Below are 27,409 nucleotides of genomic sequence, written 5' to 3'. Positions count from 1 at the left end.
ATTAAGATAAAGAAGATATTACAAACAATGTTATATAAACTTCAAAATTTAAATAGATTTCTAGGGGCGACTGGGTGGCTCAGTGGGTTGAGGCCTCTGCCTTCGGCTCAGGTCATGATCCCAGCATCCTGGGATCAAGCTCCACATCGGGCTCTCTGCTCAGCGGGGAGCCTGCTTCCCTTCCTCTCTCCCTCTCTCTCTCTCTCTCTTCTTCTCTACCTACTTGTGATCTCTGTCTGTCAAATAAATAAAAATAAAAATCTTTAAATAGATTTCTAGAAAAATATATCACATCAAAACTAATATAGTAAAAAAAACAAAACCTAAATAAACCTATTATCATTGAGAAAGTTTCATTAGTAGCCCTACCTTAACGAAACATTAGGGCCACATGGCTGCAAGGGTAATTTTCTATACACAATTCAAGAAGGAAAACATAAATCCTTTTAAAAAATAGAAAATGCAGGAACACTCATCCAATTCTCTTTATGAGATTAACACGAACTTCACACCAAAAGCTGACAAGAACATTGCAAACAATTACCATAACAAGTTGATCTCCATGAAGATAAATGCATCAAAGAAATTTATAAAATAAATGCACCATCCAAAGTAAAATATTAGCAATACAATCACAACAATTCAGAAGAAAATAAAATGTATCATTACCAAGCTGAGTTTTCCCAGGAAGGAAAGGTGGATTTTACATTCAAAACTCAACCAAAGTAAGTCGCCATATTTATACAGCAAAGGCCAAAAATTATCTGATGCAAGAAGAACATCTCAACAGATGAAAGAAAAAACATGTCATAAACTCCAACATCCACTCACTGAAAGGTCCTCTTGGCAAAGCGGGGATGAAAGAAAACTTTCTTAACCTGAAAAAGGTTGCCTTGTTTTAAACATATGGCATATATAATATATAAGGGTTACCACACACTTAAATCTGTTGTCTAAACAGGGAATGAGAATACCACCTCTCACCACAGCACTCCAACACTAGACCTGAGGTCTCATCCAGGACAGTCAGAGAGAAAAGACAGAGAGGATGTAAATTCTCTACAGAAAGAAACACGGGGGCATTTTTTTCACAGATAACATTTCCATACAATTGCAATTCAAAAGAGTCTATGGAGGAACCACTGGAATTAATAATTAGTTACCATCATGCAAAAACAAATAAAACACAGACACACACAACCCCCCATCCTCAGACACACACACTTCACTGCATACACAAAAATCAGTTCCAGATGCACTAAAGAACTGATTGGGGAAAGCAAAATTATAAAGTTTTTAAAAGAAAATGCTGGCAAATATCTTCCTGAACTCATGAAAGAAAGCACCACTTCAACCAGACACAAATAAAGCACTCGGGAAAAAAAAAAACTGATGAATTCAATCAGTTAAAATAAAAATACTGATTTAGCAAACAGCACTATAAACAGTGAAATGACAAACGAGAGATAGAGGAAATGTTTATCATGTACATAAATCAACAAAGGACTAGGATCTAGAATAAATAGTTCTACATAGTTCTATAAATACATCTGAATATAACAGATAACTAAACGGGAAAAAATGAATAAAAACTGAAACAAGCACTTTCAAAATAAGGAAATAAAAATACTAATGAGTGGCACCTGGATGGCTCACTCAGTTAAGCCTCACTCTTGGTTTCCCCTCAGGTCATGATCTCTGGCTGGTGAGATCAAGCCCTGAGTCAACTTCTCTCCTCCCTCTCCCTCCATGCCTCCCCCTGCTCCCTTCTCTCTTGTTCTTTCACTCTTTCTCTAAGATAAATAAGTCTTTTTTTTTTAATGCTAATGAGTATTTATAAGGAACTCAATCTCATAATTAACCACTGAAATATAAAATCAAACCATTAGGAGATGAGACCCAAACCACACACACAGCAACATGACCACAGTGGAAAAGGCTGAAACCACCAGGACTTAGCCAGGATGTGGTTCAATGAGCGCTCTCACACGTTGCTGGTCCAAGTGCAGCATGGGACAATCTCCCTGGAGGTCAGTTTCACAATGTGTACCAAACTGGAGGACACGGATATCTTGGAACCCATCCTTGCCATTCCTGGGCATGTACACAGCAGAAAGGAACGCACCAAGACTCAGGTACCAGAATGATCAATCACAGCAATGGTAATGAACATACCGCCACTACATACACAGATCCAGATGAATCTCATATAAGTAAAAATAATGAACAAAAGGAGCCAGAGAAAAGAATACATAGTGGATGAGCGCATTTATTTAAAGTTCAGAAACAGACAAAGCTAAAAGAAACTATTCCAAAGAGGACAGGGATTATTTTCATCCAGAATGAAAGAAAAGTCATGATTATTAGCAGGACACACAAAACGAATGTCAGATGTACTGGCCACGTTTGACTTCTAAATCTGGGAAGTTGCACAGAGGGGATTGGTTTCTAATATTTCCTGGGTGGGGGGGGGGGTGTTTGTGTTTTGCACAGTTTTCTCTATGTCTTACTCATCACTGATTAGTTTTTTAAAGTACACACCATGATTACATGGGCACCAGAATATATCTACATTTTGGGATGCCTGGGTGGCTCAGTTGGATGAGCGGCTGCCTTTGGCTCAGGTCATGATCCTAGCGTCCTGGGATCAAGTCCCACATCGGGCTCCTTGCTCAGCGGGGAGCCTGCTTCTCCCTCTGCCTCTCCCTGCCACTCTGTCTGCCAGTACTCACTCGCTGTCTCTCCCTCTCTCTCTCTGACAAATAAATAAATAAAATCTTTAAAAAAAAAAAAGAATATATCTACATTTCTGTGATACAAAAATCTCTCATGAGAGAAGGATTTTCTGTGCATTTGCAGTGAACTCATTGAGCAGGTTACCATAATCTGAATTTACATAAGGGTATGTATGGCCTGAACTAGTTGTACTCAGTGTGACTATACATTCCTTCTGTTGTGGAAATACGGTATGTTTGTGTCCCCAGGACCCTGTGAGAGAATCACAGACAACATACACACACAGTAATTCCAAACTCAAAATGTCTGAAATCAGAATTCTAGCAGGCTACAGGGGTGCATAAGGAGGTGCTGTGATCTTTACGAGACAACACTGAACATGAACACCCTTCAGTTACGTGACTGAGTGTAAAGGAAGAATGCTAACCAACAGGCCCAGTTCACAGAAAAATGTAAAAAGTGTAATTCCATTCCCATAAAGGAAAAAAAAACAGGCACATTTAGAGTTAACTATACAGTGTACAATCTCTGCATGTGGGTTATCAAAGGGAACACTGGAAAAGAGAGCAGGGAGAGACCAAGGAAAGAGGCCATGCCCATTGGTAGGCAACAGTGTTACTAAGCAAGGGAACTTACACTCAGGGCATGTCTTATCTAGGGCACCCTAAGACAAGTAGATAGGAACACATGCCCATCAGAATCACAAAAGTTTATATACAGAGAGGCCTCACAGGGGTTCAGTCACTTAGCCTCCCAGAGGGTGTAAAAAGCACATGGCTAACTCAGGGCTGTGTACTTGAAAATGGCTCCCATCATGGGAAGAGTGGACAGAGCTACATTCTGAGGTCAGGGGAAGGGATGGGGAGCCTCCCATTGCCTGGGGCTAATTCATGGGTGAACTGTGGGTCACATCTTCTCCAGGACCTCCCCCAAAGATGCATATGTGGCAAAACCACAAAGAACAACAAGAAATGATACACAGTGCCCACATCGGTGATTTCCTCAAAAGGGGGAGGAAAGGATGTGATGGAAAATGGGTCCACATAGGGCGTCTGCAGGATTCAACTATTTAAGCTGAGTGCTGGGAGAATGGGCATTCATTATATTACCACTCGTTCAACAACACAGATGTTTTACAAACTTTTTTTGAGAGTAAGATTCAATTATATCAAAAAATTAATTAAAAAATTCAGAGACTGGGACACCTGGATGGCACCTGCAGTTCGGGGTCCAACTCTTGATCTGGGTTCAGGTCCTGATCTCAGTGTTATGAGATCCAGCCCAGCTTGGAGCTCAGCTCTTGGCCCAGAGTTGGTGTGGGATTCTTTCTCCCTCTCCCTCTCTCATCCTACTCATGCTCTCTCCCTCCAAAAATGAATAAATCAATCTTTAAAAAAGAATTTAGAGATTGCATCCTGAGCTTTATAGACAGGCTACATAATATTCATATCTCTGATCTCTGGGGACACTGAAAATAGGAATAGTCCCTCTACTATATGATACTTGAAGTGGAATTTTCTTTGTATTTTTTTAAGATTTTATTTATTTATTTGACAGAGAGAGATCACAAGTAGGCAGAGAGGCAGGCAGAGAGAAAGGGGGAAGCAGGCTTTCCACCGAGTAGAGAGCCCGATGTGGGGCTCTATCCCAGGAACCTGAGACCATGACCCGAGCAGAAGGCAGATGCCCAGCCCACTGAGCCACCCAGGCGCCCTGATAGTTGAAGTACTGATCATTTTCTTAATCTAGAGTTTTTTAAAGATTTTATTTGAGATGGTGGAGGAGCAGAGGAAAAAGGACAAGCAAATTCTTCATCAAACCTACACAACACAGGGCCATCGTAGGCCGCAAGATCATGACCTGAGTGAAAATCAAGAGTCAGATGCCCAAACAACTGAGCAACCCAGGTACCCCTGCTCCTGATCTGTTTTATCTTTAATTTTTTTTCTTATTTTCCAGGATTGACTGTATTTCATCCATGGGGACCGGGCTCTAATTAGAAAGGGTGACTCTATGATACAGCTAGGCCCCATTCAGGATCAGACCAGGAGGATGCAACCAAGCAGCATCTCACCCAGGGGAAGAACCAGGAGTCCCCCCAGGGATCCCAGCCCTGGTCATCTCAATGGTATTACCATTGACACTACCAGGACTCAGGGGGCCCTGACGCAGACCAGCCAGCTGGTGGTTGGACAATTGCCCCATCTGGGCTCTAACTAGGAGATTGGGGATGGGCCAGCTGGTGCTTGGACAACTGCCCCATTTGGGCTCTAACTAGGAGACTGGGAATGGGTCCCAGGAGACACTGCCTGTCAAAAGTCAGCAGCGCCTGTGCCTGAGATACCACCAAGACTGGAGTCTTTAGTCTGTGCTGTTCCTGTGGACAGGAAAGGACTCTGTGACTCACACCATCCATGTCTTCTCTAGCAAACCCAATCTCCTCCCTGGAAGTGTCAGAGGCTGAGGCTGGCCAGCATGTCCAGGTAAGAACTGAGGCATATGGATGGCAAGAGAGCCGTCTACCTTAGCCCCCTTGTAAGCATGCTTGCACACACACAACACACACACACACACACACACACACAGTGCACCAGACCTGCTCCTTCTGCTTTCCCTCTTTCTATCCTACATCCCCATATGCCAATCAGTTTCTGTTTCTTCGGATCACGAGGAGGGCCACCTACCTCGGGGGTTCTTTATGTCCCTGATGATCTAGTCTGAAGTCATTGAAGAGAACGGGCTTCAGACCACCCTTCCCCAACCTCATCTGTGTCCTGGACAAAGCACACTTCCCTCTCAGTCCACTTGGGTGGGTGTGGTTCCAGAAACTCTCTCAGCCACCACACCAAGTCAGTACTAGTAACTGACTCCTCTACATCCTGTCAGTTTACCAAACTTGTTTGCACCCTCTCTTCATCTAAAAACTTGAGGCAGCAAAAACTATTCCTGAGAGACTCATTCATTCCCATTCGTCCATTAATCACTGAGGCAGGGGGGAGCTCTGATGATTCTGTGATTTGTCCAAGTTTACACATGGCTTCAGACCCCAAAATGTCAATGGCTTTGCCACTGACAGTTCTGAGTAGAGATATAACTCCTCAGATGTGGTGCTGCTGACGCTGCTGACAGTGTCGTGGTCACAGTGGTGGAGGTGGCTTTTTGTGTTCACACCCCACAAGTGGCAAGCCCAATCTGGAGGCACAGCCCAGAACACCAAAACCTCAAAGCACCCACATGTTATTTTTTTTAAAAAAAAAAAAGCAATTACAATACTAGACCCTATTTACTGAGCACTTACTAGATGCCAGCCTTGGTTATAAACATTACACTGTCATTTTTTATCCCAATGTAATCTTCACAAAACACTGAATTCATTGAACTCAGATATTATCCCATTTAAAAAGTTTAGCAACTTTCTCAAAATCATATAAAGAGAAAAGAGTGGGGGCACCTGGGCGGTTCAGTGGGTTAAAGCCTCTGCCTTAGGCTCAGGTCATGATCCCAGGGTCCTGGGATCAAGTCCCACATCAGGCTCCCTGCTAAGCAGGGAGCCTGCTTTCTCCTCTCTCTCTCTCTCTCCCCCTGTGTGTGTGCCTGCCTTTCTGCGTACTTGTGATCTCTGTCTGTCAAAGAAATAAATAAACTCTTTAAAGAGTAAAGAGTGGGAGTGGGGCGTCTTAGTGGCTCAGTCTGTTGGGCATCAAACCCTTGATTTTCGCTGGAGTCTGATCTCCGGCTCCTCAGCTCAAGCCCTACATAGGGCTCTTCCTCAGCAGGAAGTCTGCTGGAGATGCTCTTCCTCTCCTTCTGTCTTTCCCTCACTCCCCACTCACTCACTCTCATTCTCAATCTCTCTCTCTAAACAAATAAAACTTAAAAAAAAAAAAGTAAAGAGTGGGGAAATTCTGTCCAACTCCCAAAGGTATTATTACATTTTCATCACAACGCTAAACAAACATGGCATGAAGCCATGCCGCCACCGAACGTTTGTCAACTGTTTCTCCACACAATCGAACAGGAATGTGGGAATTTCTCATCTTGACTGCACATCATGGTTGATAAAGAAACCTCAGCGGATTCCAGGCTTTGGTCCCCTCAACACAACTATCAGGTAAGGCTAGCATGCATACCTTACAGAGAAGGAAAGTAAGGCTCCAATGGAGAAAAACTGGCCCCGAGTTTAAAATGCACATAAGGAACAGAGCTGTAACAGGGCATCTGATGCTTTTCGACTGCATCGTGTGTCCCTGCTTCACAATCAACAAGTGTGACCAACAATGACAGTAGTGTTACCACCCTTGACAGTAGCCTGCCCTCCATACATGTTATCTCAGTCATCACCTCAATGACACCATGAAGGTGCTGCCCATGGTCCAAATGAGGAAACACACATTCAGAGTTCAGAAACTGACCGAGCTCAGACCGAGATAAGAGGCAGAGAAAAGCTTCCCATCCTGTCTCCAGAACATCAAAGCCCAGAACACAAAAAGAAAGGTGGTGGTGGTGGGGTTGATGAGGACAATGAAACTGGTAGGTCGTTAAGAAGAGAGTAGCGGGGGGGGGGGGGGGGAGCAAGATGGCGGGGAAGTAGGAGGAGGCACCATTTCAACCTGTACCCTAAAGTGAGCTGATTACCTACCAAAGAACTCCGACCACCCATGAAATCAGCCTGAGATCAGAATTATACACGTCTGGATCTCTACTGGAGCAGAAGACGCCAGTGGCAGGTAAAGCAGACTGGGAGCATCGGACTGATATCGGAAGATAAACAAAAGGGGGAGGGAGCCACCAGAGGTGACCGATTGGAAAGTAACACCACAACACGAGAGTGCTCTGCGTCTGGGGACCAGCATTAACTTGGAGTCTGGTTGAAAGCACTCAAAAAACAAACAGCAAAGGATCGCGGTGGGGGGGGGGGGTAATAGTGGGAACCTGGGCGGTTAGGGTCAGGGACCTAAGTCCCGGGACCCAGGACAGCCTCCCCTGGCGCGGAGCCAGAGAGAGTGCGGCGGAGAAATCAGGTCTCTGTCCCTGAGCCGCGAGTGCACCTGAACGCCAGTGCGCCTGAGAACGAGTGGGGTCTGTCTCCCGTGAGGGGCTGGGAGCCTCGCCTGACGGCAATTCTGAAACGCGCGCGTCCCACACCCTCCCTTGGGATAGGTGCTCATAGGCGCTAGCCTGGAGCTCTGGCAGCAGGAAAAACCAGACATTCCCAGCCCAGGACAGCGGGAAAATCTCAGTGCGCGATCTCTGCTTGGAACTTCTCTGGCGGTCTGGAGCTGCCTAGACAGCCACAGCTGCCCTGGTTTTGGGCACAACGAGGAGCTCCTGCATCCCCAGGGACAGTGACCCAGAACCAACTCTGCCAGCAGCTTTTGCAAAACAGTCTGAGGCTTCTCTCTGAGAGGGAGGTTGGGGTGCTGTTTGCTCTCCTCTAAACCTCCAAAAACCATCAAAAGCTGTCAAGGCGAGAGAAAGCAGATGAAAGAACATAAAAACCCCCAGAGAACAAAAGACTGAAAAAAAAAAAAAAAAAAACCAGTTTCCTGAAAAAAAAAGAGCTCACCCCCTTGAGGGGAGTGGGAGGACCTAACTCAGGGAACATCATTGTCTGAAAACCCACGTGGCAGGCCCCTCCCCCAGAAAACCAACCAGGAAGGAAGGAAAAAAAAAAAAAAAAAAAAGACTACAAGAGAACAACCACCACTACTTCATAAATACAACTTTTATTTTTAACTCTTTACCAATATTCTGGTTCTTTTTTTTTTATACATACAGATAATTTTTTAACCTATTTACCATCACACTGAGATGTCCAGTACATCAAATTCTTTAATAACCTTCTAACCTGAAATTTTTGATACATACACCCGTGTTTTTCTTTTTTCTATTTTTTTAATTTTAACTTAGTTTAGTCTAGTTTATTCTTTTTTTAATTTTTATTTTCTACTATACATATAGAGTTAAACTTCAAGGTAACCCCCTTTCCCCAATCAATGCTACCCCTATAGGCAAACCAGTTTCTAATCCCCCTGTAACTTAGGAAAGTTGAGTCCCTTAACAAAAACATCAAGACACCTTCAGGAAGAATCAAAATAACCCTCCTCACCCACACTGAGAATCTATAACCATTCTCCCAATTTTTCCTTCTGTCAGTGTTTCTGTGAATTTGTGTCTGTCCTGACAATATATAAATCTTATACTTGGGGTTCTTTCTGAGGAGGTTTTTCCCTTTTTTTTTTTGCTTATATATACATATTTTTTTCTCTTCTCATATACTTTTATCACTCTTTTTGTCTGTCTGTTTTTGTTTGTATACTCCACAAATCTTACCTTGTGGCCCATTTGGGCTGAGCCTTCTCTTGTATCTTCCCTTTTTTTCCTATCTCTCTCTTTTTTTTTTCTTCCTTTTTTCTTTCCCCTTTTTTTTTCTTTCTTCTTCTCTATTTCTTTTTCTTTTCTTTTTTCTCTCATTTGGGTGGGGAATCCTGATTGCACAGAAGCGTTCCAGGGTGCACATTGACTGCACCACAATCGATAAGTCCAGCTGCATCTGTTCAGTCATCTCTTACCAAAATGACTAGGAGGAGGAATACCCAACAGAAGAAAAATACAGAGGATGGGCCTTCTGCAACAGAACTAATGAATATCGACATAGACAATATGTCAGAAAAGGAATTCAGACTAACAATTATCCAGGCAATAGCTAGGTTGGAGAAAGCCATGGATGACCAAACAGAATTGATTAGGGCAGAACTGAAAGCCACCAGGGATGATGTTCACAATGTTAGGGCAGAACTGAAAGCCACCAGGGATGATGTTCAAAATGCTCTCAATGAGTTCCAGTCCAATCTAAATTCTCTAAAAGCTAGGGTAACTGAGACAGAAGATAGAATTAGTGATCTGGAGGACAAACAGATAGAGAGAAAGGATCAGGAGGAAGCCTGGAACAAACAGCTCAGAAGCCACGAAAACAGAATCAGGGAAATAAACGATGCCATGAAACGTTCCAACGTCAGAATTATTGGAATCCCTGAAGGGGAAGAAAAAGAAAGAAGTCTAGAAGATATAGTGGAAGAAGTTGTCTATGAAAATCTTCCCAATCTCACGAATGGAAACAACGTTCATGTACTAGAGGCAGAAAGATCTCCTCCCAAGATTTTAGATTCTCGAAAGTCCTCACGGCACCTTATCGTTAAAATGGGGAATTATGTTTCAAGAGAGACCCTCTTAAAAGCAGCTAGGACAAAGAAGCTTCTTACATACAGAGGAAAGCCCATTAGAATAAATCAGACCTTTCCACAGAGACCTGGAAAGCCAGGAAGGGCTGGCAAAATATATTCAGAGTACTAAATGAGAAGAACATGCAACCAAGAATACTCTATCCAGCAAGACTGACATTTAAAATGGATGGAGAGATAAAGAGTTTCCAAGACCAGCAAGGCTTAAAAGACTATGCAACCACCAAGCCGACACTGCAGGAAATATTAAGGGGGGTCCTATAAAAGAGAAAAAATCCTAAGAATATCATTGAACAGAAATATAGAAACAATCTATAGACAGAAAGACTTCAAAGGCAACACGATGTCAATAAAAACCTATCTCTCAATAATCACTCTCAATGTGAATGGCCTAAATGCGCCCATAAAACGACACAGGGTTGCAGATTGGATAAAACGACAGGACCCATCCATATGTTGTCTACAAGAGACCCATTTTGAACCTAAGGATACACCCAGACTGAAAGTGAAGGGATGGAGAAGCATCTTTCATGCCAATGGGCCTCAAAAGAAGGCCGGAGTAGCAATTCTCATATCAGATAAATTAGATTTTAAACTAAAGACTGTAGTCAGAGATACAGAAGGACACTACATAATTCTTAAAGGTACTATCCGCCAAGACGATCTAACAATTGTGAATATCTATGCCCCCAATATGGGAGCACCCAATTACGTAAGAAAACTATTAATCAAGATAAAGAGTCATATTGATGTGAATACAATAATAGTAGGAGATCTTAATACGCCTCTCTCAGAAATAGACAGATCATCGAAGCAGAAAATTAATAAAGAAATAAGAGCATTGAATGAAACATTGGACCAGATGGACCTCATAGACATATACAGAACATTCCACCCTAAAACAACAGAATACTCATTCTTCTCAAGTGCACATGGAACCTTCTCCAGAATAGACCACATACTGGGTCACAAAGCAGGACTCAACCGATACCAAAAGACTGACATTATTCCCTGCATATTCTCCGATCACAATGCTTTGAAACTGGAGCTCAATCACAAGGAAAAGTTCAGAAGGAACTCAAACACCTGGAAGCTAAAGACCACCTTGCTTAAGAATGCTTGGATCAACCAGGAGATCAAAGATGAACTTAAACAATTCATGGAAACCAATGAGAATGAAGACACCTCGGTCCAAAACCTATGGGATACAGCAAAGGCGGTTCTAAGGGGGAAATACATAGCCATCCAAACCTCCCTCAAAAACATTGAAAAATCCAGAATACACCAGCTGTCTCTACACCTTAAAGAACTGGAGAATCAACAACAAATCAAACCAACTCCACATGCAAGAAGGGAAATAATCAAGATTAGAGCAGAGATCAATGAGGTAGAAACGAGAGATACAGTAGAACGTATCAATGAAACTAGAAGCTGGTTTTTTGAAAGAATTAATAAGATCGATAAACCATTGGCCACACTAATCCAAAAGAAAAGAGAGAAAGCCCAAATTAATAAAATTATGAATGAAAAGGGAGAGATCACAACTAACACCAAGGAAATAGAAACAATCATCAGAAATTATTACCAACAGTTATATGCCAATAAGCTAAGCAACCTAGATGAAATGGATGCATTCCTGGAAAGCTACAAACTCCCAAAATTGAACCAGGAAGAAATTGACAACCTGAATAGACCGATATCTAGTAATGAGATTGAAGCCGTGATCAAAAACCTCCCAAAAAACAAGAGCCCAGGACCTGACGGATTCCCTGGGGAACTCTACCAAACTTTCAAAGAAGAAATAACACCAATTCTCCTGAAGCTGTTCCAAAAAATTGAAGCAGAAGGACAACTTCCAGACTCTTTTTATGAAGCCAGCATTACCCTGATCCCCAAACCAGGCAAAGACCCTACCAAAAAGGAGAATTTCAGACCAATATCACTGATGAATATGGATGCAAAGATTCTCAACAAGATCCTAGCAAACAGGATCCAGCAGCACATTAAAAAGATTATCCACCATGACCAGGTGGGATTCATCCCTGGGTTGCAAGGTTGGTTCAACATTCGCAAATCAATCAGTGTGATAGAACACATCAATAAGAGAAGAGAGAAGAACCACATGGTCCTCTCAATTGATGCAGAAAAAGCATTTGACAAAATCCAGCATCCGTTCCTGATGAAAACGCTTCAAAGTATAGGGATAGAGGGAACATTCCTGAACTTCATAAAATCTATCTATGAAAGACCCACAGCAAATATCATCTTCAATGGGAAAAAGCTTGCAGCCTTCCCGTTGAGATCAGGAACACGACAAGGATGCCTACTCTCACCACTCTTGTTCAACATAGTATTAGAAGTTCTAGCAACGGCAATCAGACAACAAAGAGAAATAAAAGGTATCCAAATTGGCAAGGAAGAAGTCAAACTCTCTCTCTTCACAGATGACATGATTCTTTATATGGAAAACCCCAAAGACTCCACCCCCAAACTACTAGAACTCATACAGCAATTCAGTAACGTGGCAGGATACAAAGTCAATGTACAGAAATCAGTGGCTTTCTTATACACTAACAATGAAAATACAGAAAGGGAAATTAGAGAATCGATTCCATTTACTATAGCACCAAGAACCATAAGATACCTGGGCATAAACCTAACCAAAGAAGTAAAGGACCTGTACTCGAGGAACTACAGAACACTCATGAAAGAAACTGTAGAAGACACAAAAAGATGGAAGACTGTTCCATGCTCTTGGATTGGAAGAATAAACATTGTTAAAATGTCTATACTGCCTAGAGCAATCTATACTTTTAATGCCATTCCGATCAAAATTCCACCGATATTTTTCAAAGAGCTTGAGCAAATAATCCTAAAATTTGTATGGAGTCAGAAGAGACCCCGAATTGCTAAGGAAATGTTGAAAAACAAAAACAAAACTGGTGGCATCACGTTACCCGATTTCAAGCTTTACTACAAAGCTGTGATCACCAAGACAGCGTGGTACTGGCATAAAAACAGACACATAGACCAGTGGAACAGAGTGGAGAGCCCAGATATGGACCCTCAACTCTATGGTCAAATAATCTTCGACAAAACAGGAAAACATATTCAATGGAAAAAAGACAGTCTCTTCAATAAATGGTGCTGCGAAAACTGGACAGCGATATGTAGAAGAATGAAACTCGACCATTCTCTTACACCGTTCACAAAGATAAACTCAAAATGGATAAAAGACCTCAATGTGAGACAGGAATCTATCAGAATCCTAGAGGAGAACATAGGCAGTAACCTCTTCGATATCAGCCACAGCAACTTCCTTCAAGATAAGTCTCCAAAGGCCAAGGAAACAAAAGCAAAAATGAACTTTTGGGACTTCATCAAGATCAAAAGTTTCTGCACAGCAAAGGAAACAGTCAACAAAACAAAGAGGCAACCCACGGAATGGGAGAAGATATTTGTAAATGACAGTACAGACAAAAGGTTGATATCCAGGATCTACAAAGAACTTCTCAAACTCAACACACACAAAACAGATAATCATATCAAAAAATGGGCAGAAGATATGAATAGACACTTCTCCAACGAAGACATACAAATGGCTATCAGACACATGAAAAAATGTTCATCATCACTAGCCATCAGGGAGATTCAAATTAAAACAACATTGAGATACCACCTAACACCAGTTAGAATGGCCAAAATTAGCAAGACAGGAAACAACGTGTGCTGGAGAGGATGTGGAGAAAGGGGGACCCTCTTACACTGTTGGTGGGAATGCAAGTTAGTGCAGCCACTTTGGAGAACAGTGTGGAAATTCCTGAAGAAATTAAAAATAGAGCTTCCCTATGACCCTGCAATTGCACTGCTGGGTATTTACCCCAAAGATACAGATGTAGTGAAAAGAAGGGCCATTTGTACCCCAATGTTTATTGCAGCAATGGCTACGGTCGCCAAACTGTGGAAAGAACCAAGATGCCCTTCAACGGATGAATGGATAAGGAAGATGTGGTCCATATACACAATGGAGTATTATGCCTCCATCAGAAAGGACGAATACCCAACTTTTGTAGCAACATGGACAGGACTGGAAGAAATTATGCTGAGCGAAATAAGTCAAGCAGAGAGAGTCAAGTATCATATGGTCTCACTTATTTGTGGAGCATAACAAATAACATGGAGGACATGGGGAGATGGAGAGGAGAGGGAGTTGAGGGAAACTGGAAGGGGAGATGAACCATGAGAGACTATGGACTCTGAAAAACAACCAGAGGGTTATGAAGGGGCGGCGGGAGGGGGTGGGGGGGGTGGGAGGTTGAGGAACCAGGTGGTGGGTAATAGGGAGGGCACGTACTGCATGGAGCACTGGGTGTGATGCCAAAACAATGAACACTGTTATGCTGTAAATAAGCAAATAAAAATAAATTAATTAATTAAAAAAAATGAATACTGTTACGCTGAAAAAAAATAAATAAAAAAAATTTTTAAAAATACAAAAAAAAAAAAAAAAGAAGAGAGTAGCACATCTCAGGTTCCAACAGTCTCACATCCACGCTGACTCAGCGGAATGGTTCTCTAAGGCAAAAGTCAGCGGAACAACCCACTACTCCTTAAAGACCCTTGTTCTCCATTGACTCCTCTCTGGAGAGACAACTCCTCCATCATCTCCACCAGGATGCACTCACACACTCACACACATACACACAGGCATCCTGCAGTGCAGACGAAAATCCAAGTAGATACAGGACCCCAAAATGAGCTCCAAAAGAGAAGAGACCAAGCTTCTTGTTCTAAGTCTTTTAGAAAGGGAACTGAATTTGCAAAAGTTCTCTCAGGTGAATCCCAGTTCATGTCACTCAGACAATCCATGCCAAAAAACTTGCTACATGACAGGTACCTAGAACACAAACTCAGCTCATCCTCAAGCCTCATTACCATAGTCCACAACCCTCAATGTTTACAAACCCAGAGTTACAGCCACTAGTGATTCTCAGTGACCTTTTCAAAGAACACAGAAAAACAGATCAAAGCCCTTGCGGTCTGTATTATTCAGGGCCTACCTTTATATAAGCAAAACTCTCTTCCAATTTCTCTACTTAAGGAAATCAGAAACCACACAAGTGTCTCCGACTTCCTGCTCCTGGGCTTCTCTGACCACCCAGACCAGCAGCCTCTCCTGTTCGGGCTCTTCCTGAGCATGTACCTGGTCACCGTGTTGGGGAACCTGCTCATCATCTTGGCCATTGTTTCTGATCAGCACCTCCACACCCCCATGTACTTCTTCCTGGCTAACCTGTCCCTCATCGATACCTGCTTATCCTGCACATTGTCCCCAAGGTGTGGGTGAGTATTAAGACACAACACCACGCCATCTCCCATACTGGGTGCCTCGTACAGATGTACTTCTTCATGGCATTGGCCCTTCTGGATGACTTCCTGCTGGCTGTGATGGCATATGACCGTTATGTGGCCATCTGCCTTCCTCTCCATTACACCACCATCATGTGCCCCCAACGCTGCCTGCTGCTGGTTGCCACACCCTGGCTCTGCGCCCACCTCCTGGCTTTCTCACTCACCCTCCTCATGGCTCAGTTCTCCTTCTGTGCCTCCCATTCCATCCCACACTTTTTCTGTGATGTACCCCCACTCCTCAAACTTGCCTGCTCAGACACCCAGATCTTTCAGGTCATGATGTTTGCTGAAGCAGCCCTCATAGGTGTGGTCCCTCTTGCCTGTGTCCTGGTCTCTCTTTTTTTTTTTTTTAAGATTTTATTTATTTATTTGACAGAGAGAAATCACAAGAGAGGCAGGCAGAGAGAGAGGAAGGGAAGCAGGCTCTCCGCTGAGCAGAGAGCCCGATGCGGGACTCGATCCCAGGACCCCGAGATCATGACCTGAGCCGAAGGCAGCGGCTTAACCCACTGAGCCACCCAGGCGCCCCGTGTCCTGGTCTCTTATGCCCACATCATGCACACCATCCTCAGGGTCTCCTCAGCTGGGGGGAAGCACAAAGTCTTCTCAACATGTGGCTCTCACCTGTCAGTCGTCACTCTCTTCTATGGGACACTTTTTGTGGTGTATTTCCGGCCCTCATCCTCCTACTCAGCAGACACTGGAATGGTTGTATCTGTGATATATACAATGGTTACCCCCATGCTGAATCCTTACATCTACAGCCTGAGGAACAGAGACATGAAGGGGGCTCTGTGGAGGCTCTCAGGCTGGAGAAGATACTCTACTCCATAATGGGTCCTGCCCCAGACTGGAACTCAGACTCTCTGAAATGACTTCTCCCTGCACTCCTCCACAGCAATTTTGGAGAAAAATAAAGTTCAAGGCAAGATGGATGCTCGCCATCATGAGCACGTTCATCAAACAGAGGTGCCTGACTAGACAGAAGGAGAATAAGATCAGCTTGCCAAGGACACAGCTACAACCGGGAAGAAGGAGTGTCCAGCCATTCCTACAAGGTGACTTGATTAGTGGGTATATAGATGTCCGAGAAGATTCAAACCACACAGTGGGAATCGCCAAAAGAAAAACATCAGCCAGTACTCGGTTCTGGGATGAAGCCAGGTACCAGCCCAGTCTATGACTAACAGGTCCCACTCACCAACAAGCAATGCTCACAAGAGTTGGAAGGGTCAAGTGCTCTGAGTTTCAGGGACCATTTCCAAGCCCAGCTTTTGAAGCAACTCACTGAGAGGGCCAGACCTACATATAGAGAAGGCTGAATCGAGAAGACACACAATTTGCTGGGACTGAGAAAACAATAATAATTCTAGGGGGAAAATGAGGCACAGGGAGATCAGAGGATTGGCCCCAACACACACAACAGGGATCAGATCTAAGATTGTGACAAAGAGATTACTAGTTATGGACAAGTCCTTGATTTTTTGGTTTTTAAACTCTGGGTTATTTCATGTGTCTCAACTGCAGAATAATACATGCTCATTACAGTAAATTTTTCAAACATAAACAAATAGGAAAAAAGGAAACACAACCCCTCCTTACAAAGAAAATCATTGATAATATTTTACAGTATTTCCCAATCTTTTTCTAACGACTTTTTGTCTTTATTATGTTGAGAAAATATTGCTGGTACAATTTTATGTACTTTTTCCTTAATCTTAAAACATGAGTTGTCTCCCTATGATTATCTCTTCCTGAACATTTGGCTCTCTGAGGTTACATCACAAAAACCATCCATGATATATATGCTTTTTCACCATGGTTGGATGGCTAGAGGGCTTCTAAGCTTGCACTATTACTAATAATGATGCAAAAAATTTCGGAAATGATTTTTATATATTCACAGTCCATTACATTTAATAATCTCAAAAGTAGAATACCTAAGCAGTACCTTTTAAGGGCCCTTTATCCATTCTGCCAAGATGCCCAAATGAGAGTGCCCAATTGTTTCCATCTTCTATTTTGATGTTCACATTTCCCCCTTAATTAAAACTGATATGATAGGGGCACCTGGGTGGCTCAGCGGGTTAAAGCCTCTGCATTCGGCTCAGGTCATGATCCCAGGGTCCTGGGATCAAGCCCCGCATCGGGCTCTCTGCTTGGCTGGGAGCCTGCTTCCTCCTCTCTCTCTCTCTGCCTGCCTCTCTGCCTACTTGTAATCTCTATCTGTCAAAAAAATAAAAAAATCTTTAAAAAAATAAAAAATAAAAAATAAAACTGATATGATAGATAAAATGGCATTTAGTCTTGCTTTAGTCTTAAGGTCTCTGATTGCTAGTAAAGAAACTATTTTTCTGAATCTGTTAAATATTTTTTTTTCATTTTGCTCTTTCTAAATGTTTTATTTCTTTTATTTCCAGTGCAATTAACATACAGTGTTAGATCTTTTTTATTTAAATGCAAGTAGTTAACATACAACGTATTATTAGTTTCAGGGTAGAGTTTAGTGATTCATCAGTTGCACATAACACCCAGTGCTCATTCTACCAAGCGTGTTCCTTAATGCCCATGGCACAATTACCCTATAACCTCACCCACCTCCCCTCCAGCAACCCTCAGTTTGTTCCCTACAGGTAAGAGTCTGTTACGCTTTGCCTCTCTCTGTTTTTATCTTATTTTATTTTTCCTTCTCTTTCCCTATGTTCATCTGTTTTGTTTCTTAAATTCCACACAGGAATGAACTTATACGGTATTTTTCTTTCTCTGGCTAACTTATTTTGCTTAATATATTATCTTCTAATTCCCTCCACATCATTTCAAGTGGCAAGAATTCATTCCTTGGGATGGCTGAGTAATACTCCATCACATATACGTATGTTTATACCACCTCGTCTTTATTGATTCATCTGCCGATGGACATCTGGTCTCTTTCTGTATTTTGACATGACAATTGTGGACAATGCTGTTCTAAATGTTGGGGTGCATGTACGCCGTTGAATCACTAGTTTTGTATCCTTTGGATAAATGCCTAGTAGTGAAATTCCTGGGTCATAGGGCATTTCTATTTTTATCTTTTTGAGGAACAGTGTAAGAGGGTTCCCCTTTCTCTACATCTTCACCAACAACTGTTGTTTGCTGAGTTGTTCATTTTACCATTCTGGCCAGTTGAGGTGGTATCTCTTGTGGTTTTGATTTCTATTTCCTTGATGCCAACTGATGTGGAGCATTTTTTCCACTGTCTGTTGGCCATTTGCATGTCTTCTTCGGATAAATGTCTGTTCATATCTTCCCTCCATTGCTTGAATGGATTTTTTTTTTTTTGCATTTTAGGAGTTTGATTAGTTCTTTATAGATTTTAGATACTAACCCTTTATCTGATACATCATTTGCAAATACCTTCTTCCAGTCCACAGGTCGTCTTTTAGTTTTTTGATTGCTTCTTTTCCTGTAAAAAAGCTTTTATGCTGATGAAGTTCTAGTAGTTCATTTTTGCTTTTGTTTCCCTTGCCTTTGGAGACGTGTCTAGCATGAAGTTGCTACAGCTAAGGTCAAAGAGGTTGCTGCCTATGTCTCTAGGATTTTGATGGATTCCTGTCTCATGTTGAGGTCTTTCATCCATTTTGAATTTATTTTTGTTTATGGTATAAGGAAGTGGTCAGTTTCATTCTTCTACATGTAGCTGTCTGGTTTTCCCAACACCATTTGTTGAAGAGACTGTCTTTTTTCCATTGAACATTCTTCCCTGCTTTGTCAAAGATTCATTGACCATAGAGATGACGGTCCATGTCTGGGTTCTCTATTCTGTTCCACTGATTGAAGTGTCTTGTTTCTGTGCCAGTACCATACTGTCTTGATGATTACAACTTTGTAATATAGCTTAAAGTCCAGAATTGTGATGCCTCAAGTCTTGGTGTTCTTTCTCAACATTCCTTTGATGATTCTGGATCTGCTGGCTCCATACAAATTTTAGGATTGTTTGTTCCAGTTCTGTGAAACATGCTGGTGTTATTTTGATAGCAATTGCATTGAATGTGTACATTGCCTTGGGTAGTATAGACATTTTAAGAATAATTGTTCTTCCAATCCATGAACATTGGAACATTTTTCATTTCGTTGTGCCTTCTTCAATGTCCTTCAAAACCGTTCTATAGTTTTTTAGAGTATAGATCCTTTACCTCGTTGGTTAGGTTTATTCCTAGGTAATACACTGGTTTATTACTGGATTTTGGTGCAATTGTAATTCGAGCAATTCCTTGATTTCTCTATCTGCTGCTCATTATTGGTGTATAGAAGTGCAACAGACTTCTGTGCATTGATTTTATATCCTGCAACTTTACTGAATTATCAGTTCTAGTAATTTTTTGGTGAGTCTTCTGGGTTTCCTACAGACTTAACATATTGTCTGAAAAGAGTGGAAGCTTGACTTATTCTTTGCCAATTTAGATGCCTCTCATTTCCTTTTCTTCTCTGATTGCAGAGGCTGGGTCTTCCAGTACTATGGTGAACAACAGTGGTGAGAGTGGACATCCCTGTTGTGTTCCTGATCTTAGGGGAAAGGCTCTGTGTTTCTCCATTGAAGTTGATATTAGCTATGGGTCTTTCTGATATGGTCTTTATGATGTTAATGTATTTTCCCACTATCCCTCCTTTGTTCAGGGTTTTTACCATGAAAGGATGCTATATTTTGTCAAATGTTTTTTTCTGCATCACTGAGAAAATCATATGGTTCTTAACCTTTCTCTTATTAATGTGGCATATCACAGTGATTGATTTGCAGATACTGAATCATCCATGCAGTGCAGGAATAAATCCCACTTGGTCATGGTGAATAATCCTTTTGATGTACTGTTGGATTCTCTTAGCTGGTATCTGGGTGAAATTTTCTGTCTCAGGGATATTGGTCTGTAATTCTTCTTTTCGATGGGGTCTTTGTCTGGTTTGGGGACCAAGCTAATGCTGGCCTCATCAATGATTTTGGAAGCTTTCCATCCATATCTGTTATTGTGGAACAGTTTCAGCAGAATAGGTATTAATTCTTCTTCAAATGTTTGGTAGAGTTCCCCTAGGAAGCCATCTGGCCATGCATGGATTCTTGTTTGTTGGGAGATTTTTGATTACTGTTTCAATTTCTTTTCTGGTTATGTGTATGTTTGGGTTTTCTATTTCTTCCTGTTTCAGCTTTTGTATTTTATATGTTCTAGGAATTTATCTGTTTCTTCCAGATTGCCTTATTTGTTTCTAATAACATTTCTAATAACACTCTAATTTCTTTTTTCTAATTTTTTTTTAATTTTCTTCTCAGTATTCCAGAATTCATTGCTTATGCACCACACCCAGTGCTCCATGAAATACGTGCCCTCCATAATACCCACCATCAGGCTCAACCAGCCTCCCTCCCTGCCCCCCGAAACCCTCAGTTTGTGTCTCAGAGTCCACAGTCTCTCATGGTTCATCTCCCCCTCCAATTTCCTCCAACTCACTTCTCCTCTCCATCTCCCCATGTCCTCCATGTTATTCCTTATGCTCCACAAATGAGCAAAACCATATGATAATTGACTCTCTCTGCTCGACTTATTTCACCCAGCATGATCTCTTCCAGTCCCATCCATGTTGGTACAAAAGTTGGGCATTCATCCTTTCTGATGGGTATTCATCCCTTCTGATGGAGGCATAACACTCCATAGTATATATGGACCATATCTTCTGTATCCATTCGTCCGTTGAAGGGCATCTTGGTTCTTTGCACAGTTTGGCGACTATGGCCATTGCTGCTATGAACACTGGGGTACAGATGGCCCTTCTTTTCACTACATCTGTATCTTTGGGGTAAATACCCAGTAGTGCAATTGCAGGGTTATAGGGTCGCTCTATACTTAATTTCTTAAGAAATCTCCACACTGTTTTCCAAAGTGGCTGCACCAACTTCCATTCCCACCAACAGTGTAAGAGGGTTCCCCTTTCTCCACATCCTCTCCAACACATGTTGTTTTGACAATTCTAACAGTGTACAGTGGTATCTCAATCTCTAATAATATTCTCTTTTATTTTTTTCTAATAACACACTCTTACAATTTTCTATTTCTTTGGTATTGGTTGTGATTGTTCCACTTTCATTCATGATTTTACTTATTTGGCTCCTTTCTCTTCTCTTTTTGGTAAGTCTGGCTAGGGGGTTATCAATTTTTTAATACTTTCAAAGAACCAGCTCCTACTTTCGTTGGTTTGTTCTACTGCTTTATTTCTTCATCCTTAATTTCTCTTCTAATCTTTATTATTTCCCTTTTCCTGCTGGATTTAGGCTTTATTTGCTGTTCCTTTTCTAGCTCCTTTAGGTGTAAGGCTAGACTGTGTATTTGCGATTTTTCTTGCTTCTTGAGGAAGGCCTGTGTGACTATATACTTCCAATTAGGACCATCTTTGCTGCACCCCTTTGATGTGTTCATTTTCATTTGCTTCCATGTATTTTTTTAATTCTTCTTCAATTTCCTGGTTGACCCGTTCTTTCTTTAGTAGGATGTTCTTTAACCTCCATGTATTTGTGGTCCTTCCTAAACTATTCTTGTGGTTGACGTCAAATTTCATAGCATTGTGGTTTGAAAATATGCATGGTATGATCTCAGTCTTTTTGGTCGAGGCCTGATTTGTGACCCAGTATGTGATCTATTCAGGAGCAGGTTCCACGGGCACTTGGAAAGAATGTCTCTTCTGCTGCTTTGGGATGAAATGCTCTGAATACATCTGTGAAGTCCATCTGGTCCAGTGTGTCATTCAAAGCTCTTGTTTCCTTGATCTTCTACTGAGATGATCTGTCCATTGCCGTGAGTGGGGTGCTAAACTCCCCTGCTAATACTGTATTACTATCAATGAGTTTCTTTAGGTTTGTTATTAATTGATTAACGCATTTGGCTGCTCCCGAGTTAGGAGCATACTTATAATTGTTAGATCTTCTTGTTGGACAGACTCCTTTATTATGGTATAGCATTCTTCTTCATCTCTTACTATAGCCTTTGGTTTAAAATCTAGTTTGTCTGATATAAGGATGGATACTCCAGCTTTCTTTTGATGTCCATTAGCATGATAAATCACTGTCCACCCCCTGACTTTCAATCCAGGGTATCTTTGGGTCTAAAATGACTCTCTTGTAAGCAGCATATTGATGCTTGGTTTTTTAATCCATTCTGATATCCTTTGTCTTCTGATTGGACCCTTGAGTCCACTTACATTGAGAGTAATTATTAAAAGATATGAATTTACTGCCATTGTATTGCCTGTAAAGTCACTGTTCCTGTAGGTTATCTCTATTCCTTTCTAATCTTTGTTACTTTTGGGCTCCCTTTCCACTCAAAGGGTCCCCTTTAATATTTCTTACATGGCTGGTTTAGTGTTCATGAACTCCTTTAGTTTCTGTGTGTTCTGGAAACCCTTTATCCCTCCTTCTATTCTGAATGACAGCCTTGCTCGATAAAATCTTCTTGCCTGCACATTGTTCCCATTTGGCACACTGACTATATCATGCCAGTCCTCTCTGTCCTGCCAGGTCTCTGTAGACAGGACTGCTACCAGCCTTATGCGTCTACCCTTGTAAGTTAAGACTTTTTCTCCTGATCTACATTCAGAATTTTCTCTTTATCTCTGTATTAAGCAAGTTTCACTATAATATGTCACAGTGGGCACCAGGGTGGTGGATGATTTTTTTAAATACTACTTACTATTTTTTCAAATACATGGTTACTTGGTTACTACTGCATAGGCACCAGAACATCTACCTACATTTCTATCATACAAAAATCTCTCATGAGAGGTGAATTTTCTGTATGTTTTCGGTGAACTCATTGAGGAGCAAACCATGATCTGAATTTACACAAGCGTATTTAATGCCTGAACTAGTTGTACTCTGTGGAATATACATTCCTTCTGCGGGGGAAATACCATGTTTGATTATGGAGTGTGACCACACGACCTTCTAAGAGAATCACAGACAACGTACATACATACACAGTAATTCCAAACCCAAAACGTCTGAAATCAGAACTTTGGCAGGCTACAGGGGTGCATAAGGAGGGGATGTGATCTGCATGAGACAGTTCTGAACATGAACAACCTTCAGTTACATGCATCCACCCATTGAATGAATGAATGAATGTGAAAATAAAATGCTGAGCAATATGCCCAGTTCACAGAAGAATGTAAAAAGTATAATTCCGGGACACCTGAGTGCCTCAATCTGTTAAGCATCTGCCTTTGGCTCAGGTCATGATCCTAGGGACCTGGGACCAAGTCTCGCCTCAGGCTCCTTGCTCAGTGGGAAGCCTGCTTCTCCCTCTGCCTGCCTGTCCCCTGCTTGTGCTTGATCTCTCCCTCTCTCTATCTCTTTCTGACAAATAGAATCAATAAATGTGATCAAAAAATGTAATTCCATTCACATAAAGGGCAAAACCAACAAAGTTTAGAGTAGACTACACAAGGTAAGATCTACGTATGTGAGTTATCATACTGAACACTGAGGCAGATGGCAGGGAGAGACCAAGGAAAGTAACAGGCCACTCCCATTTGGTAGTCAACAGTGTTACGAGATCCACCTCAGCACAGGGTTCAGTCCTAAGCATGATCAGTTTGGAATTCTTTCCCACCTCCCTCTTCCTCCTACCCATGCTCTCTCCCTCCAAAAATGAAAAAATCTTAACAAAAAATATTCAGAGAGATGCCTGGGTGGCTCAGCTGGTTAAGCTGCTGCCTTCAGCTCAGATCATGATCTCAGAGTTCTGGGACCGAGTCCCGCATCGGGCTCCTTGCTTGAGAGGGAGCCTGCTTCTCTCTGTCTCTGCCTGCTACTCTGCCTGCTTGTGTGCTCCCTCTCTTCCTCTCTCTCTCTCTGACAAATAAATAAATAAAATCTTTTTTAAAAAATTCAGAGATTACACCCTGAGCTTTACAGGCAGGATACACAGGATTCATAACTCTGATCACTGAGAGTATAAAAAATATGAATATTAACTCTACTATGTGACAGTTAAGTCTTGGTCATGGTCTCCATGTACATTTTTTGGAAAGTTTTATTTCTTTCTTTTTTTTTCTTTTAATTTCATTTTTTAGAACTTATTTTCCACTATTTTAATACTTATTTTAATGTAAAGAGTATTGACTTCCTAATTTTTTCTTATGTAATGAGAATTCTTTTCTTTTGTAATATTTAATGTTCTTTTTGTTTTGTTTTATTTGTTTATTTACAGCATAACAGTGTTCATTGTTTTGGCATCACACCCAGTGCTCCATGCAGTAAGTGCCCTCCCTATTACCCACCACCTGGTTCCTCAACCTCCCACCCCCCCGCCTCTTCAAAACACTCTGGTTGTTTTTCAGAGTCCATAGTCTCTCATGGTTCATCTCCCCTTCCAGTTTCCCTCAACTCCCTCTCCTCTCCATCTCCCCATGGCCTCCATGTTATTTGTTATGCTCCACAAATAAGTGAGATCATATGATACTTGACTCTCTCTGCTTGACTTATTTCGCTCAGCATAATTTCTTCCAGTCCCGTCCATGTTGCTACAAAAGTTGGGTATTCGTCCTTTCTGATGGAGGCATAATACTCCATTGTGTATATGGACCACATCTTCCTTATCCATTCATCCGTTGAAGGGCATCTTGGTTCTTACCACAGTTTGCCGACCATAGCCATTGCTGCAATAAACATTGGGGTACAGATGGCCCTTCTTTTCACTACATCTGTATCTTTGGGGTAAATACCCAGAAGTGAAATTGCAGGGTCATAGGGAAGCTCTATTTTTAATTTCTTCAGGAATCTCCACACTGTTCTCCAAAGTGGCTGTACTAACTTGCATTCCCACCAACAGTGTAAGAGGGTTCCCCTTTCTCCACATCCTCTCCAACACACGTTGTTTCCTGTCTTGATAATTTTGGCCATTCTAACTGGTGTTAGGTGGTATCTCAATGTGGTTTTAATTTGAATCTCCCTGATGGCTAGTGATGATGAACATTTTTTCATGTGTCTGATAGCCATTTGTATGTCTTCGTTGGAGAAGTGTCTGTTCATATCTTCTGCCCATTTTTCGATATGATTATCTGTTTTGTGTGTGTTGAGTTTGAGAAGTTCTTTATAGATCCTGGATATCAACCTTTTGTCTGTACTGTCATTTGCAAATATCTTCTCCCATTCCGTGGGTTGCCTTTTTGTTTTGTTGACTGTTTCCTTTGCTGTGCAGAAACTTTTGATCTTGATGAAGTCCCAAAAGTTCATTTTTGCTTTTGTTTCCTTGGCCTTTGGAGACATACCTTGAAAGAAGTTGCTGTGGCTGATATCGAAGAGGTTACTGCCTATGCTCTCCTCTAGGATTCTGATAGACTCCTGTCTCACATTGAGGTCTTTTATCCATTTTGAGTTTATCTTTGTGTATGGTGTAAGAGAATGGTCGAGTTTCATTCTTCTACATATCGCTGTCCAGTTTTCCCAGCACCATTTATTGAAGAGACTGTCTTTTTTCCATTGAATATTTTTTCCTGTTTTGTCGAAGATTATTTGACCATAGAGTTGAGGGTCCATATCTGGGCTCTCCACTCTGTTCCACTGGTCTATGTGTCTGTTTTTATGCCAGTACCACGCTGTCTTGGTGATCACAGCTTTGTAGTAAAGCTTGAAATCGGGTAACGTGATGCCACCAGTTTTGTTTTTGTTTTTCAACATTTCCTTAGCAATTCGGGGTCTCTTCTGACTCCATACAAATTTTAGGATTATTTGCTCCAGCTCTTTGAAAAATATCGGTGGAATTTTGATCGGAATGGCATTAAAAGTATAGATTGCTCTAGGCAGTATAGACATTTTAACAATGTTTATTCTTCTAATCCAAGAGCATGGAACAGTCTTCCATCTTTTTGTGTCTTCTTCAATTTCTTTCATGAGTGTTCTGTAGTTCCTTGAGTACAGGTCCTTTACCTCTTTGGTTAGGTTTATTCCCAGGTATCTTATGGTTCTTGGTGCTATAGTAAATGGAATCGATTCCCTAATTTCCCTTTCTGTATTTTCATTGTTCGTGTATAAGAAAGCCACTGATTTCTGTACATTGACTTTGTATCCTGCCACGTTACTGAATTGCTGTATGAGTTCTAGTAGTTTGGGGGTGGAGTCTTTGGGGTTTTCCATATAAAGAATCATGTCATCTGCGAAGAGAGAGAGTTTAACTTCTTCCTTGCCAATTTGGATACCTTTTATTTCTCTTTGTTGTCTGATTGCCGTTGCTAGAACTTCTAATACTATGTTGAACAAGAGTGGTGAGAGTGGGCATCCTTGTCGTGTTCCTGATCTCAACGGGAAGGCTGCAAGCTTTTTCCCATTGAGGATGATATTTGCTGTGGGTCTTTCATAGATAGATTTTATGAAGTTCAGGAATGTTCCCTCTATCCCTATACTTTGAAGCGTTTTCATCAGGAATGGATGCTGGATTTTGTCAAATGCTTTTTCTGCATCAATTGAGAGGACCATGTGGTTCTTCTCTCTTCTCTTATTGATTTGTTCTATCACATTGATTGATTTGCGAATGTTGAAGCAACCCAGGGATGAATCCCACCTGGTCATGGTGGATAATCTTTTTAATGTGCTGCTGGATCCTGTTTGCTATATTTCTTTCTTTGTTTTCTTTGAGAGAGACCATGAATGAGTGGATGAGCAGCGAAAGACACAGGACAAGTAAACTCTGTGCCAAACTTAAATGCCAATAACAGGCCATTCACAGGACCGCAACATCATGACCTGAGCCTAAATCAAGAGCCAGATGCCCAAAAAACTGAGCAACCCAGGCACCCCTGCTCCTGATATGTTTTATTTTCAATTTTTTTTTCTTATTTTCTAGAATTGACTGCATCTCATCCATGGGGACTGGGCTCTAACTATAAAGGGTGATTCTATGATACAGTTAGGCCCCATTCAGGATCAGGCCAGGAGGATGCAACCGAGCAGCATCTCACCCAGGGGAAGAACCAGGAGTCTCTCTAGGGATCCCAGCCCTGGT

The 27,409-nt window shown here is 41.6% G+C and overlaps 1 protein-coding gene across 1 annotated transcript; it reads left to right on the top strand.

Moving 5' to 3' along the window:
• Positions 1-1,964: 1,964 nt before the first annotated feature.
• On the top strand, positions 1,965-16,223 carry LOC123952526 (olfactory receptor 24-like). Its single transcript, XM_046021805.1, is given in 4 exon segments — positions 1,965-2,135; positions 15,079-15,301; positions 15,304-15,693; positions 15,904-16,223. Coding segments are annotated over 4 exon segments (1,104 nt in total).
• The last annotated feature ends 11,186 nt before the right edge of the window (positions 16,224-27,409 follow it).

Source organism: Meles meles, chromosome 11 (genome assembly GCF_922984935.1).
Source record: "Meles meles chromosome 11, mMelMel3.1 paternal haplotype, whole genome shotgun sequence".
Classification (NCBI taxonomy): domain Eukaryota; kingdom Metazoa; phylum Chordata; class Mammalia; order Carnivora; family Mustelidae; genus Meles; species Meles meles.
Note: the sequence above shows the minus strand (reverse complement) of the source record. Positions and strands in the feature narration are given on the sequence as shown.